We start from the raw sequence: 15269 nt of genomic DNA, 5'->3' as shown, positions 1-15269 counted from the left end.
GGGGGTTACAGAGACAGGGAGGGGTGTAGGGACTGGAGGGGTTACAGAGACAGGGAGGGGTGTAGGGGCTGGAGGGGGTCACAGAGACAGGGAGGGGTGTAGGGGCCGGAGGGGGTTACAGAGACAGGGAGGGGTGTAGGGGCCGGAGGGGGTTACAGAGACAGGGAGGGGTGTAGGGGCTGATGATGTTTACAGAAACGGGGAGAGATTAGAGGCTGGTGGGGTGGGTGTTACAGAGATGGTGAGGATGGGGGATGCTTTATCGTGCTAGCATTTAGAACTGGGAACAAATTTAAAAAGGATCACTGCGAATGGGAGGGCTGGGGCAGAGTAACCAATGGGAAAGTGTGGGGTATCGTGAAGTGACCAATGGGAGCTTAGAGGCCGGGAGAATGAAATTAAAAGGGAGTGCAAGCAGCAGGGGAGAGCGGCCATTGGGACAGAGAGGCACGGAGAGGAATTAACGAGAGAGTGACCAATGAGTGAACTTAGTTGGGAAAGCAACCAATGAGAGTACAACTGGCTGGGAGAGCAGCCAATAGGAATGCGAGTGGCTGGAAGAACATCCAATGAGTGCGTGTGGCTGGGAGAACAGCCATTGGCGGTGCATGTGATTGGGCGAGAAGCCAATGGGAGGGTCAGTGGTGTGGAGAGCAGCCAATGGGAATACGTGTGACTGGGAGAGCAGCCAATGGGAATACGTGTGACTGGGAGAGCAGCCAATGGGAATACGTGTGACTGGGAGAGCAGCCAATGAGAGGGTGTGTGGCGTGGAGAGGAACGAATGGGACAGCGAGGCGAACGGATCAGTACAGGCACAACGGCCTGAAAGGACTCACTCTTTATCATGCTGACATCGTTGGCGCCATCGCCGATGGCCAGCGTCACCGCCTTCTTGTGCTTCTTCACCAGCTCCACCACCTGGGCCTTCTGCAGGGGCGTTACCCGGCAACAGATGACGGCACGGCAGGCACAGGCCGTCTCCAGGAATTCCAGCTCCATGTCCGCCTCTAGGGCGTGGGCCTGGGGCACAGACGGCCGTTAGACGGCGGGGAGACGCTCTGATACACTCAGACCGCGGGGAAGCACTCCCACAGGCAGATATGGACCAGGACTCTGAGTGCACAGGCCCAGCCGGTTTGACACTTCCCCCATAGGGCAACCCACCCAGGTCCAGGGTTCAGGGACCATAGGCATTCTGCTTCCGTCCCTTTCTGTGGCTGTGTGTCCCAGAGATTCACCACTCTCTGGATGAGGACGGTCCCCCTCAGCTGCCCTCCAAATCTCTCCCACTGCCCCTAAATCTGCCCGACCTGCTGAGCTCCTCTAGCATTTTGTGTGCGTGTGTGTTACTCCCCGTCTGCTGTCAGTGGTCTAACACCACGCACCCCTCCCCAAACCAGTCCGCGGCCACGGAGCTGGCCTTACCACCGGGGCCCATGGCGGGCAGCTATTGGGCGTGGGGTGCAGACTCACCAGGCTGTGCCCACTGATGACCAGGGCACACTCCCCAGGCACTACCTCCACCACGGAGGTGAGGTGGGGCGAGGACAGCTTCTCCGAGGAGCTGAAGCCGTTGATGGAGCGGAAGGAGTCGCGCATCCGTTGGCGGGCATGACTGGAAGATCGAAGAGAGAGAGAGAGATCAAGATCACGACAGAGAGAAATATGGAGATACAGTGAAAGAGGGAGAGTGAAATATATAGGAGAAGGAGAGTGGGGAGAGGGAGGGGAGGGAAGAGGGGGAGAGAGGAGGAGGAGTGAGGGGGGTAGTGAGGATGGGGAGAGAGGAGGGGGGAGAGAGGAGGGAGAGAGAGGAGGGGGAGAGAGGAGGGGGAGAGAGGAGGGAGGAGAGAGGAGGGAGAGAGAGGAGGGGGGAGAGAGGAGGGGAGAGAGAGGAGGGGGGAGAGAGGAGGGGGGAGAGAGGATTGGGGGAGAGAGGAGGGGGAGAGAGGAGGGGGAGAGGGGGAGAGAGGAAGAGAGGGGGAGAGAGGAGGGGGGGAGAGAGGAAGAGAGAGGAGTGGGGAGAGAGGAGGGGGGAGAGAGGAGGGGAGAGAGGAGGAGGAGTGAGGACAGGGAGGGAGGGGAGGGGGAGGGAGATGGTGAAATGGTTTATAATTGCCACATACTGATGTCCAGCACGTTCTACATGTGTCCATGGAGATTATTTTGTCACACAGAGCATTGAGGTTGTACAAGGGAAGAGCAGTAACCAAATGCAGAATAGAGTGTAACAGTCACAGGGAGAGTGCAGTGCTGGCAGACAACAATGTGCAAGATCATTCCAGGCAGACCATGAGGTCAGGGGCCCACCTTATCGTACCAGGGAAGCATTTAACACATTGAGCCCGGTGGTCTCAGGCTTTTGCATCTTCTGCCCAACGGGCGAGGGGAGGGGGCCGAAGAGAGAATGGCCATTATCTTGGCTGCTTTACCGAGGCAGTGTGAGTGTCGACAGAAGCAGGAGGGGAGGCTGTTTTCCGTGACGTGCTGAGCTGTGTCCACAACTCTCTGTGGTTTCTTGCGGTCTCAGGCAGAGCAGTTGCCGTCCGAGGTAGAATGTTTTCAATGGTGCATCGCTGAGGGTCTATGGGAATATGAAGAATTTCTTTTGCCTCCTGAGGAAGTAGAGGCGTTGGGGAACTTTGTTGGCTGTGATATCAATGCGGTCAGGCCAGGACAGGCTGTTGGTGAAGTTCACATTTGGGAACTGGAAGCTCTGAGCCCTCTCGACCTCAGCACCATTGACGTAAGCAGGAGAAAGGGTGGGGAGATGGATTGGTATTCCCATTCCGATCAGATCCTGACTCACGGGCTCCCAAATCCCCAGCTCCATTCCTTAGGAACACCACCCCCCCCCCAGATTCACCAGAATCATGACCCAGACCCCAGCTCCAGTGGACCTCTGCTCCCTCGAAGGAGGTGCTGGTGGGGATGGAGCTTTGCAAAGCCCCTCCGGATTCTCCCACCCAGCCCCGAGGGGCCGAACTCTGCCCCATTCCCTGACCCCAGCGTCGGCACAGGGAACACTCACCGCAGCTCCTCGCGGACTTCGTGGACGGTGCTTCCTGACAGCAGGAAAACCTCAGCCAGGTCATCCGTCAGCATCTTGCAGGAGTAGCCGATGTTCACCGCCGTCTCTGGGGAGGGGGAGACAGTGCAGTTCAAAGTTCAAAGTAAATTTATTAACAAAGTGCATACATGTCACCGTACACAACCCTGAGACTCAATTACTTGTGGGCTTTTAGAGAAATGCAGTAGAGGCAATGAAAAACTACAGACAAATACAAACCAGCCAACGACCAGTGTGTAAAGGAATGGTTCAAACAGAAAAAAACAAACAAATAATAGCAACAATAGAGAAAGGTGTACGGATATCGTAAACACAGGAGATTCTGCAGATGCTGGAAATCTGGAGCAACACACATAAAGTACTGGAGGAACTCAGCAGGTCAGGCAGCATCTATGGAAATGAATTACCAGTCGATAATTTTGGACGAGACCCTTCATCAGGACTGGAATATACCAAGGACACGGACTAGGAGATTAGCTCGCCTTCGGAGTTTCGGGATTTCGCGGCTCTGGAGGCGGGCGGACTTGAGGTCAGTGCCTCTGCAGGAAATCGGTGCGTCACGGGAGACGGAAGATCTGTGGCTGTGTGTCCAGAGACCCGAGTTCTTTGGGCACAGAGCTCGGAAGAAGCGACGCTATGGACTTTTAACATCATAAGCCAGCGAGTTGTTGTTATGTCTCCCCGCTCACTGTGAAACAGGGACATCGCTTTGTTCCTTATTAGGGAGAGAGAGCCTGCGATATGTCGAATGACTGGGTGAACGAGTAGTCTTTGGGGTACTGCAAGTCTGTGTCTTTACTGATGCTTTGCTGCACGCTTGAGTGCTCGGTGGAGGGTGCAGATGCTTTGAGTGCACGGTGGAGGGTGCAGATGCTTTGAGTGCTCGGTGGAGGGTGCAGATGCTTTGAGTGCACGGTGGAGGGTGCAGATATTTTTTTGAGTGCACGGTGGAGGGTGCAGATGCTTTTTTGCTGGTGGGGAGAGGGGATCGTTGCTTTGCATGGGAGGGGGAAGCTGGGGGGTGCTTTAGATTTCTAACATTTAACTGTCATTCATTCTTTGGGACACTCCTCTGTTTTCGTGGATGTTTGCGAAGAAAAAGAATTTCAGGATGTATATTGTACACATTTCTCTGACATTAAGTGTACCTTTGAAAGGAAGGGGGAAGATGCCAGAATAAGAAGGTGGAGGGAGGACAAGCTGGAAGGTGATGGGTGAAGCCAGGTGGGTGGGAAAGGTAAAGGGCTAGAGAAGAAGGAATCTGATAGGAGGGGAAAGTGGACCTTGGGAGAAAGGGAAGGAGGAAGGGCACCAGGGAGAGGTGATAGGCAGGTGAGAGGAGGTAAGAGGCCAGAGTGGCAATAGAAGAAGAGGGAAGGGGGGATTTTTTTTTAAACAGAAGTAGAAATCAATATTGGAGACTATCCAGACAGGACATAAGGTGTTACTCCTCCACCCTGAGAGTGGCCTCATCTTAGCACGAGAGGAGACCACGGACCCTCATGTCGGAATGGAAATGGGATTTGGAATTAAGATGTCTGGCCTCTGGGAAGTTCTGCTTTTGGCAGACGGATTGGAGGTGTTTGATGAACTTACGGTGGGTCTCAGCAGTGTAGAGGAGGCCGTATGGGGGAGCACCGGACACAGGAGACGACTCCAGCAGACTCGCAGGTGAAGCGTTGACTCACCTGGAAGGACTGTTAGGGGCCCCGTACGGAGCTGAGGGAGGAGGCGTCGGGGCAGGAGTAGCACTTGGGCAGCCTGCAGGGATATGTGCCGGAAGGGAGATTAGTGGGGAGGGACGAATGGACAAAGGAATCACAGAGGGAGCGATCCCTGCGGCAATGTGGTGGGGGAAGGGTAAAGATATATTTGTAGGGCTGTAGGGTCCCTTTGGAGGTAGCAGAAGTTGTGGAGGATGACATGTTGGATACGGAGGCTGATGGGGTGGTTGGTAAGGACAAGAGGAACTCTATCACTGTTACGGTGATGGGAAGATGGGGTGAGTGTTCAAGTTAGATAGACAGATAGACAGATAGATAGTCAGATACGCAGACATATAAATAGATAGGTAGGTAGATGGACAAATAGAAAGACAGGTAAATAATACTAAGAACACGAGTGGGAGAGCTCTTGGAAGTGAGTCTATAGACTCACTCACCTTGTTGAGGTGACTGAAGTTATCCTTGCAGGTTCAGGAGCCCGATGGTTGTAGGCCAATAACTGTTACTGAATCTGGTGGTGCGAAAGGGCTGGAGACAGAAACCTACCCCCCCCACCCGCCCCCCCGGCACTGTTCTTGGGGTCGGGCACAGAGTGAAGCTCCCTCTACACCATCCCATCAAACATTCCTGGGATCAGACACAGAGTGAAGCTCCCTCTACACCGTCCTGTCATACACTCCCCAGGTCAGACACAGAGTGAAGCTCCCTCTACACTGACCCATCACACACTCCCCAGGTCAGACACAGAGTGAAACTCCCTCTACGCTGTCCCATCACACACTCCCGGGGTCAAACACAGAGTGAAACTCCCTCTACACCGTCCCATCACACACTCCCAGGGTCAGACACAGAGTGAAACTCCCTCTACACTGTCCCATCACACACTCCCAGGGTCAGACACAGAATGTAGCTCCTCTATACCGTCCCATCACATACCCCCAGGGCCAAACATATAGTGAAGTTCTCTCTACACTGGACCAGCATTTGAAATTAGTGTTGCTGTCTCCTACCTCCAGAGACCCAGCTTTGGTTTTAAGATTCAGGAAGCAAAAGCTCTTGAGAGTTATAAAGTAGCCAGAAAAGAGCTTTAGAAGGGACTCAGAAGCTTAGAAATGGACCTGAGAAGGCCTTGGTGAATGGGAATAAGGAAAATCTCAAGGCATTCCACACGTGCATGAAGAACATTGAGGGAAGAGATTGCTTTGCCTTTGGCAATGATCTTTGTATCCTCACTGGCCACGGGAGTGGTTGGAGCGTTGCAAAAATTATTCCTTTGTACAAGAAAAGTAATAGTGATAATCCTGGGAATTATGGACAAGTGAGTCTTACTCTAGTTGCTGGCAAACCATGGGAGGAGATTCGAAGAGTCAGTATTTATGATCGTTTGGAGAAGCATATTCTGTTTTGGGATAACAGCATAGCCCATGAGCCTGAATCACTTTGTCAAACAAGTGACCACAATTTAGAGTGCTGGATGTGAATTGTGGTAAGGAACTTGACAAGGTTCCTCATGGAAAGCTGATCGAGGTCATGAGGCATGGGAACCAGGGAAGCGGTGTGTAGATCTCGAATTGGCTAGCCTGCAGGGTACACTGGGTGGTGGTAGATTGAGTACGCTCTGCCAGAGGTTGGTTCAGTTCCGGTCGTCTCTTTGTAGGAAAGAGCTGGAGGCTTTGGAGAGGGTGCAGAGGGGAGTCACCAGGATGCTGCCTGGATTAAAGAGTATAGGCGGGAGGAGAAGATGGCGGCGTGACGCAGCGGGCGCAGCTCTCCGGTGAAATGATATCGTCTCTGTTAAATAGGGGCCGTGGACAATTCTGATTTGATGGAGACAGACGTGAAAGCACAGAGGAACATCTGGAGAAATTTCTGAAATGCCGGTTTGCTGCCGCTGTTACTGGGCGATCGAGAATCTTCCAGAGGGAAGGCCCCAAAATCCCCGGCTTTGCCTGCTGCTGGCGACCGAGGCTGAGGTCGAATTGCTCGGATAGAGATGGTGCTCGGTACTCGGTGTCGGAGAACTGATTGGAGGCTCGAAGTTTGTGGACGACTCAGAGTCAGACTGTGGTCGGGCATGGCAGGGAGAGTTTTCTTTCTTCTCCCGTCTGCGTGAGATGTGGAACATTTGAGAGACTTTGAACTCTTTACTGTTCTTCATCAAGTTATGGTATTGTTGCACTGTTGTAACTATATGTTATAATTATGTGGTTTTTGTCAGTTTTTCAGTCTTGGTCTGTCCTGTGTTTTTGTGATATCACACCGGAGGAATATTGTATCATTTCTTAATGCATGCATTACTAAATGACAATAAAAGAGGACTGTGTGTCCTCATAATCTAATCTAATGTTTTATGAGCATAGGTTGAACATGCGAGGGCTTTTGTTTTTGGAGTGGAGAAGGATGAAAGGTGACAGAGCTATACAAGATGATAAGAGGCACTGATAAGAGTGGATAGCCAGAGACTTTTCCCCAGCGAGGCAAAGGCTATACCAGATGACTAACGTTTAAGGTGACTGGAGGAAAGTATGAGGAGGTGTCAGAGGTAGGTTTTTCAACTCAGAGAGTGGGGGGTGCGTGGAGTACTCTGCTGTGGTGGAGGCGGAAGAGGTAGATATATTAGAGGCATTTAAGAGATTCTTAGATAGGCAAATGGAGGAAAGGAAAAATAGAGGGTTATGGGTTGTGTAGGAGGAAAAAGTTAGATTGTGGAGTAGGTCATCACAAGATTGTGGGCTGGACGGCATGTACTGTGTGTGTGTGTGTGTGTACTCTCCTTGTGACTGTGTAGGTCTCTCCTGTGTGCCCTGGTTCCCTCTCCATCGAGTCCAGGACAGTCTGTAGTATAGTAAGCCAGGGGTCCCCAACCTTTTTTGCACCGCAGACCGCTTAAATATTAACAATATTCTTTCGGACCGGCCGACCGGGGGTGGGGGGGTGTTCACGTGGGGTTAAACTCACCTCAACATGTCTTTTACAGTTAGGGTTGCCAACTTTCTCACTCCCAAATAAGGGACAAAAGTCGCAGTCAAATCCCGGGACACTTTACCCCAGAAAGACTACCATGACCATGAAGCCTTGCGCGGGCACCTGTGTGCGCATGCGTGTACGTGCCGATTTTTTTTCACCACAAATTGGTTTTGCCTTCATCTTCCCGACTACACTGTACACATATTATTTCTACTTTATATAGGCTGTGTATTTATCATATCATTCCTGCTTTTACTATATGTTAGTGTTATTTATTTTTGGTTTTATGTGTTATTTGGTATGATTTGGTAGGTTATTTTTTGGGTCTAGGAAAGCTCAAAAATTTTTCCCGTAAAAATTAATGGTAATTGCTTCTTCGCTTTACGCCATTTTGGCACGAAAAGTTTCATAGGAACGCTCTACCTTAGTGGGGGAAATACGGGACAAACCAATTTGGCCCAATATACGGGATGTCCCAGCAAATATGGGACAGTTGACAACCCTATGTTCAAGTTCAGCAGTGCGTGACAGGGAATGAGGAAAGGTGCAGCTGACTCGTATCATTTCCTCGCGGCCCGGTGGTTGGGGACCGCTGCAGTGAGCCACCTCTGTCTGATTCCCTGTTGGAGGCACCTGATTGGCTGCTCACTCTGAGCAGGCAGGCAGCGGGACCCTGCGGACTCACCGGGCTTGTCACCAGTCAGCACCCAGATCTTGATGTTGGCCAGTGTGAGGATGGCGATGGTCTCTGGGACCCCCTCCTGGAGCTTATCCTCAATGGCTGTGGCTCCCAGCAGCTGCAGGGAACAAAAATATTAACCAATCAGAGCTAGGATTAGTATACCCCGTCTCTGTAAACCCCCCACTCCAGTTCCTGTACCCCTCCCCATCTCTGTAACCTCCTCTGGCCCCTACACCCCTCCCCATCCTCTATACCCCTCCCTGACTCTGTAACCCCCTCCAGCCTCTACACCCCTCCCTGTCTCTGTAACCCCCTCCAGCCCCTACACCCCTCCCTGTCTCTGTAACCCCCTCCAGCCCCTACACCCCTCCCTGTCTCTGTAACCCCCTCCTGCCCCTACACCCCTCCCCGTCTCTGTAACCCCCTCCAGCACCTACACCCCTCCCTGTCTCTGTAACCCCCTCCAGCCCCTACACCCCTCCCTGTCTCTGTAACCCCCTCCATCCCCTACACCCCTCCCTGTCTCTGTAACCCCCTCCAGCCCCTACACCCGTCCCTGTCTCTGTAACTCTCTGACCCCTACATGCCTCCCTGTCTCGGTAACCCCTCCCCGTCTCTGTAGCCCCCTCCAGCCCCTACACTCGTCTCCATCTCTGTAACATACACCATTCTCCCCTCTGGCCCCTACAACATTACTCCAACCCCTCTAGGAACTCCCTCTTTGGAATGTTTTTCTGTTAAGGACAAGTGTTTGAATCGATTTATTTATACCTAGTTCAGCTTACAAGGACCGGACCACACCGGGAGCGCCACATACAGTACATGTCTCCCTGTTATTGCGTTGGGATAAGTTTCACCAGTCTGATCCCAGGAATGGCTGGATTGTCCCATGATGGAAAGTTGGACAGGCTGAGCTCATATCTGCTGGGGTTTCCGGGAGTGAGGGGGCTTGGAATTGAAATGGAGAGACCCTGTGGGGTGGGTGTGGAGATTGCTTCCCCCTGCGGAAGGACCTGGAACCGGGGTTGCTGTTTAAAAGGGGGTTACGGTCTCCTCGAGAAGGATAAAGGGCAAAGTTTACCCTCACAAGGAGCCTCCTCCCTCCGTGTCAGGGAGTGGTGTCGGTAGAGGCCCTGGAGGAGATTGATTGTCATTCAGGGAAGGGCAGAAAGATTGTCAGGGGTCTGGAGAGGGGAAGATGTGGATGAGATGGTGTGGATAAAGTGAGTCAGATCCGCTGTGAGCTTCTAGAATGGGAGAGCAGCAATGGAGGAGACCAGTGGCATGCTGAGGGAGGGAGTGTGTGTCGTGGGAGGGGCAGTGAGGAGAATGTGTTGTGCGAGGGAACAGAGGCAATACAGAGGGAGAGGTGGCAAGGAGGGAGCACAGAGGGAGGGACAATGAGGAGGAAATGGAGGGAAGGGCAGAGAGGAGGGAGCACAGAGGGAGGGACAATGAGGAGGAAATGGAGGGAAGGGCAGAGAGGAGGGAGCACAGCGGGGATGGCAAGGAGGGAACAGAGGAGAGGGGCAGCGAGGAGGGAATGGAGGGGGGGGCGGCGAGGAGACAGCACGGGGGGGGTTGGTATGGAGGGAACGGTGGGAGGGGCAGTGAGGGGAAAATGCCACACCGTGGAAGGGTCTGTGATGAGGGGGCACCACACCTTGGGAGGATGGGAGGAGTGGTAAGGGGGGATAGGGTGGTGAGGAGGGAACATGGGTGGCAGTCACAGGTAGAACAGGTCGATGGAAACTACTTTGGGCTCTGATGTGCGCCATTGGTGGCTGTATTGAGGGTGGATAGGTGAAGTTCAATCAGTTTAACGCCACCCCCAAGGGTTGTGTTGTTATACCATCATCTCTTGCTCGATTTCCTCGTAGACAGCGGCGAGCCGTTCCTCGCGGTCCTCCTTTGCCAACTGAGCATTCCGGTGTCTCTCCGCCCACTGTGCGTACACCCCCTCCTCCAGGTCACGGAACGCCAGCACCAGTGTCCGCAGACCCTCGCTCGCAAACTCCTGGGGAGGGGGGACACCAGGGGTCAGCAACTGGTCTGGGGAAGGAGAGGGGGTGGGGACAGGAACAGAGACAGATGGGCAGAGAGAGACAGACAGAGTGAGGCCACGTCCACACTACGCCGGATAATTCTGAAAACGAAGCCTTTTCTCTTCGTTCTGACCCTCCGTCCACATTGAAACGGCGTTTTCATCCCCCGAAAACGGAGCTTTGCTAAAACACTCTCCAGAGTGTGTAAATTTGAAAACGATTGTTGCGCGTTGTAGTGTGGACGGGGTCAACGGAGATATTTAAAAACGCTGTCATGACAACACCACAACAACAATGCTTTTTCTGCTTCTGCTTGGTACTGCGCAAGCACTGCCGGACGACCGTTATAACGCACAGTCGGTGTGAACAGCGTGAGAGTTAAATTGTAAAGTGAGCTTTTTTGACTAGATCCCCCAAATTGATTTGATTGAGTCTAACTTTAAAAATATTAATGTCAGAAATACTGCGCAGGTCTGGCGGCAGAAGATTCCACTCGCTTGTTGATCTTGGGTAGAGGACGGCTTCATGCGTGTGTTGTTTACTTTATTGTCTACGTTAATAGTTTGTTTGGAGTTAAACTTCTCCACTGCTTTGCTGACTTTGTAGTTGTTTGTAACTCGCAGAAACAGCTCGACTTCATTGTCTGTCTAAATGAAGAAGTCCGGTCTGATTTTTCCAGCAGAGGGTTTCTTTGTATTCCTCGAAGACATTGCTGAAAACTTCCTTTCGCTGTTGTTGGTACTCTAGTTTTTGACAATGGAAATAGCACAATGCCGCTGCGGAAACGTAAACATTATACCGTTTCCCCTTCGCTTGTTTTCTGTAGATGTGTCTGCGTATGCCCAGTAGGAGGAGATTCACCCAAATATCCGCTTTAGTGGGGACAGAGATATTTTGAAAAACGCCTAGTGTGGACGCCTGTCGTTTTTACCCGAAACCGGCGTTTTCAAAATTATCCAGTCTAGTGTGGAAGTAGCCTGAGAGAAAGTGAGAGAGAGAGAGAGAGAGAGAGAGAGAGAGAGATGAGTGAGTAACAGTCAGGAGAGGGAAGGGCAGGAGTCAGATACTAGAGAGTACCCCTTAACAATAAGTACTCCTCTTTGAATACTGTTAGGGGTACGACCTACCTGGGGGAAGCAACATTGGTTGCGCCTCTGGCACAGAGTCTGGCCCTGTGGCTCAGGAGGGTAGGGAAAGGAAGAGGATGGCAGCAGTGATAGGGGACTCTATAGTTAGGGGTCAGACAGGCGATTCTGTGGACGCAGGAAAGAAATACATGTGGTAGTTTGCCTCCCAGGTGCCAGAGTCCAGGATGTGCTCTGATCGCGTCCATGATATCCTGAAGTAGGAAGGTGAACAGCCAGAGGTTGTGGTACATATTGGTACCAACGACACAGCTAGGAAAAGGGAGGAGGTCCTGAAAACAGACTACAGGGAGTTAGGAAAGAAGTTGAGAAACAGGACCTCAAAGGTAGTAATTTTGGGATAACTGCCTCTGCCATGCGACAGTGAATATTGGAATATAGTGAGGTGGAGGTTAAGTGCGTGGCTGAGGGATTGGAGCAGGGAGCAGGGATTCCAATTTCTGGATCATTGGGACCTCTTTTGGGGCAGGAATGACCTGTACAAAAAGGACGGGTTACACTTGAATCCGAGGGGGACCAATATCCTGGCAGGGAGGTTTGCTAAGGCTATTGGGGAGAGTTTAAACTAGAATTGCTGGGGGTGGGAACCGAACTGAAGTGACGGAGGAAGGGGCGGTTGGCTCACAAATAGAGAAAGCTTGGAGACAGTGCGAGAGGGAGGATAGGTAGATGATAGAGAAGTAATGTGCTCAGACCAATGGTTTGAGATGTGTATTTTAATGCAAGGAGTATTATGAACAAAGCAGATGAGCTTAGAGTGTGGATCAGTACTTGGAGCTATGATGTTGTGGCCATTACAGAGACTTGGATGGCTCAGGGGCAGCAATGGTTACTTCGAGTGCCAGGCTTTAGATGTTTCAGAAAGGACAGGGAGGGAGGCAAAAGAGGTGGGGGAGTGGCACTGTTGATCAGAGATAGTGTCACGGCTGCAGAAAAGGAGGAAGTCATGGAGGGGTTGTCTACAGAGTCTCTGTGAGTGGAAGTTAGGAACAGGAAGGGATCAACAACTCTGCTGGGCGTTTTCTTATAAACCACACATTAGTAACAGGGACATTGAGGATGGGGAGACAGATTCTGGAAAGGTGTAATAATAACAGGGTTGTTGGGGTGGGAGATCTTAATTTCCCAAATATTGATTGGCATCTCCCTAGAGCGAGGGGTTTAGATGGGGTAGAGTTTGTTAAGTGTGTTCAGGAAGGTTTCTTGACACAATATGTAGGTAAGCCTACAAGAGCAGAGGCTGTACTTGATCTGGTATTGGGAAATGAACCTGGTCAGGTGTCAAGTTTCTCAGTGGGAGAGCATTTTGGAGATTGTGATCACAATTCTATCTCCTTTACCATAGCATTGGAGAGGGATAGAAACAGACAAGTTAGGAAACCGTTTAATTGGAGTAAGGGGAAATATGAAGCTATCAAGCAGGAATTTGGAAGCATAAATTGGGAACAGATGTTCTCAGGGAAATGTAGAGCAGAAATGTGGCAAATGTTCAGGGGATATTTGCGTGACGTTCTGCATGGGTACGTTCCAATGAGACAGGGAAAGGATGGTAGGGTACAGGAACCATGGTGTACAAAGGCTGTTGAAAATCTAGTCAAGAAGAAAAGCTTACGAAAGGTTCAAAACACTAGGTAATGAGATCTAGAAGATTATATGGCTAGCAGGAAGGAGCTTAAGAATGAAATTAGGAGAGCCAGAAGGGGCCATGAGAAGGCCTTGGTCAGCAGGATTAAGGAAAACCCCAAGGAATTCTAAAAGTACGTGAAGAGCAAGAGGATAAGACGTGAGAGAATAGGACCAATCAAGTGTGACAGTAAAAAAGTGTGTATGGAACCGGAGGAGATAGCAGAGGTAATTAATGAATAATTTGCTTCAGTATCCACTATGGAAAAGGATGTTGGCGACTGTAGGGATGACTTACAGTGGATTGAAAAGCTTGAGCATGGAGATATTAAGAAAGAGGATGTGCTGGAGCTTTTGGAAAGCATCAAGTTGGATAAGTCACTGGGACCGGATGAGATGTACCCCAGGCTACTGTGGGAAGCGAGGGAGGAGATTGCTGAGGCTCTGGCAATGATCTTTGCATCATCAATGGAGATGGGGGGGTTCTGGAGGATTGGAGGGTTGCGGATGTTGTTCTCTTATTCAAGAAAGGAATTACAGATAGCCCAGGAAATTATAGACCAGTGAGTCTTACTTCAGTGGTTGGTAAGTTAATGGAGAAGATCCTGAGAGGCAGAATTTATGAACATTTGGAGAGGCATAATCTGATTAGGAATAGTCAGCATGGCTTTGTCAAAGGCAGGTCGTGCCTAATGAGCCTGATTGAATTTTTTGAGGATGTGACTAAACACATTGATGAAGGTAGAGCAGTAGATGTAGTGTATATGGATTTTAGTAAGGCATTTGATAAGGTACCCCATGCAAGGCTTACTGAGGAAGTAAGGAGGCATGGGATCCAAGGGGATGTTGCTTTGTGGATCCAGAACTGGCTTGCTCACAGAAGGCAAAGAGTGGTTGTAGACGGGTCATATTCTGCATGGAGGTCGGTAACCAGTGGTGTGCCTCAGGGATCTGTTCTGGGTTCCCTTCTCTTCGTGATTTTTATAAATGACCTGGATGAGGAAGTGGAGGGATGTTTCAGTAAATTTGCTGATGACACAAAGGTTGGGGGTGTTGTGGATAGTGTGGAGGGCTGTCAGAGGTTACAGCGGGACATTGATAGTATGGAAAACTGGGCTGAGAAATGATAGATGGAGTTCAACCCAGGTAAACGTGAGGTGGTTCATTTTGGTAGGTCAAATAAGATGGCAGAATATAGTATTAATGGTAAGACTCTTGGCTGTGTGGAGGATCACAGGGATCTTGGGGACTAAGTCCAGAGGACACTCAGAGCTGCTACGCAGGTTGACTCTGTGGTTAAGAAGGCATACGGTGCCCTGGCTTTCATCAATCGTGGGACTGAGTTTAAGAGCCGAGAGGTAATGTTGCAGCTATAGAGGACCCTGGTCAGACCCCACTTGGAGTACTGTGCTCAGTTCTGGTCGCCTCACTACAGGAAGGATGTGGAAACCCTAGAAAGGGTGCAGAGGAGATTTACAAGGATGTTGCCTGGATTGGGGAGCATGACTTTTGAGAATAGATTGAGTGAACTCGACCTTTTCTCCTTGGAGCGACGGAGAATGAGAGGTGACGTGACAGAGGTGTATAAGATGAAAAGATCATGTGGATAGTCAGAGGCTTTTTCCTGGGGCTGAAATGGCTAGCACGAGAGGGCACAGTTTTCAGGTGCTTGGAAGTAGGTACAGAGAAGACATCAGGGTAAGTTTTTTTATGCAGAAAGTGGTGAGTGTGTGGAATGGGCTGCCGGCGACGGCGGTGGAGATGGATACGATAGAGTCTTTTAAGAGACTCCTGGATAAGTGCGTGGAGCTTAGAAAAATAGAGGGCTATGGGTAACCCCAGGTATTTTCTAAAGGAAGTACACGGTCAGCTCAGCCTGTATTGTCCCGTAGCTTTTGTATGTTTCTATGTTTCCTTAAGGAGAGTGAGAGAGTGAGAGGGAGAGAGATGGGGAGGGAGGTGGGGGTGGATGGGGAAGAAAGGGGAGAAAAGGTAAAGGGAGAGGAAGGA

The 15269-nt window shown here is 51.0% G+C and overlaps 1 protein-coding gene across 5 annotated transcripts in view; it reads right to left on the bottom strand.

The window, feature by feature from the left end:
• The window catches only part of LOC134343067 (phospholipid-transporting ATPase ID-like), a 98299-nt gene that overhangs the window by 17031 nt on the left and 65999 nt on the right, over window positions 1-15269 (bottom strand). For all 5 annotated transcript variants that reach the window (XM_063041922.1, XM_063041921.1, XM_063041924.1 and 2 more), the window contains 5 exons: window positions 10299-10463; window positions 8450-8561; window positions 3035-3140; window positions 1477-1618; window positions 840-1023 (listed from right to left, as the gene is read on the bottom strand). In XM_063041922.1, the coding sequence (XP_062897992.1) occupies window positions 840-1023; window positions 1477-1618; window positions 3035-3140; window positions 8450-8561; window positions 10299-10463 (709 nt within the window). The remainder of the gene's footprint in view (window positions 1-839; window positions 1024-1476; window positions 1619-3034; window positions 3141-8449; window positions 8562-10298; window positions 10464-15269) is intronic.

This window comes from Mobula hypostoma, chromosome 2 (assembly GCF_963921235.1).
Source record: "Mobula hypostoma chromosome 2, sMobHyp1.1, whole genome shotgun sequence".
NCBI classification, from domain to species: domain Eukaryota; kingdom Metazoa; phylum Chordata; class Chondrichthyes; order Myliobatiformes; family Myliobatidae; genus Mobula; species Mobula hypostoma.
The sequence above is the reverse complement of the archived record's forward strand: the minus strand, read 5'-3'. Positions and strand labels throughout refer to the sequence as shown.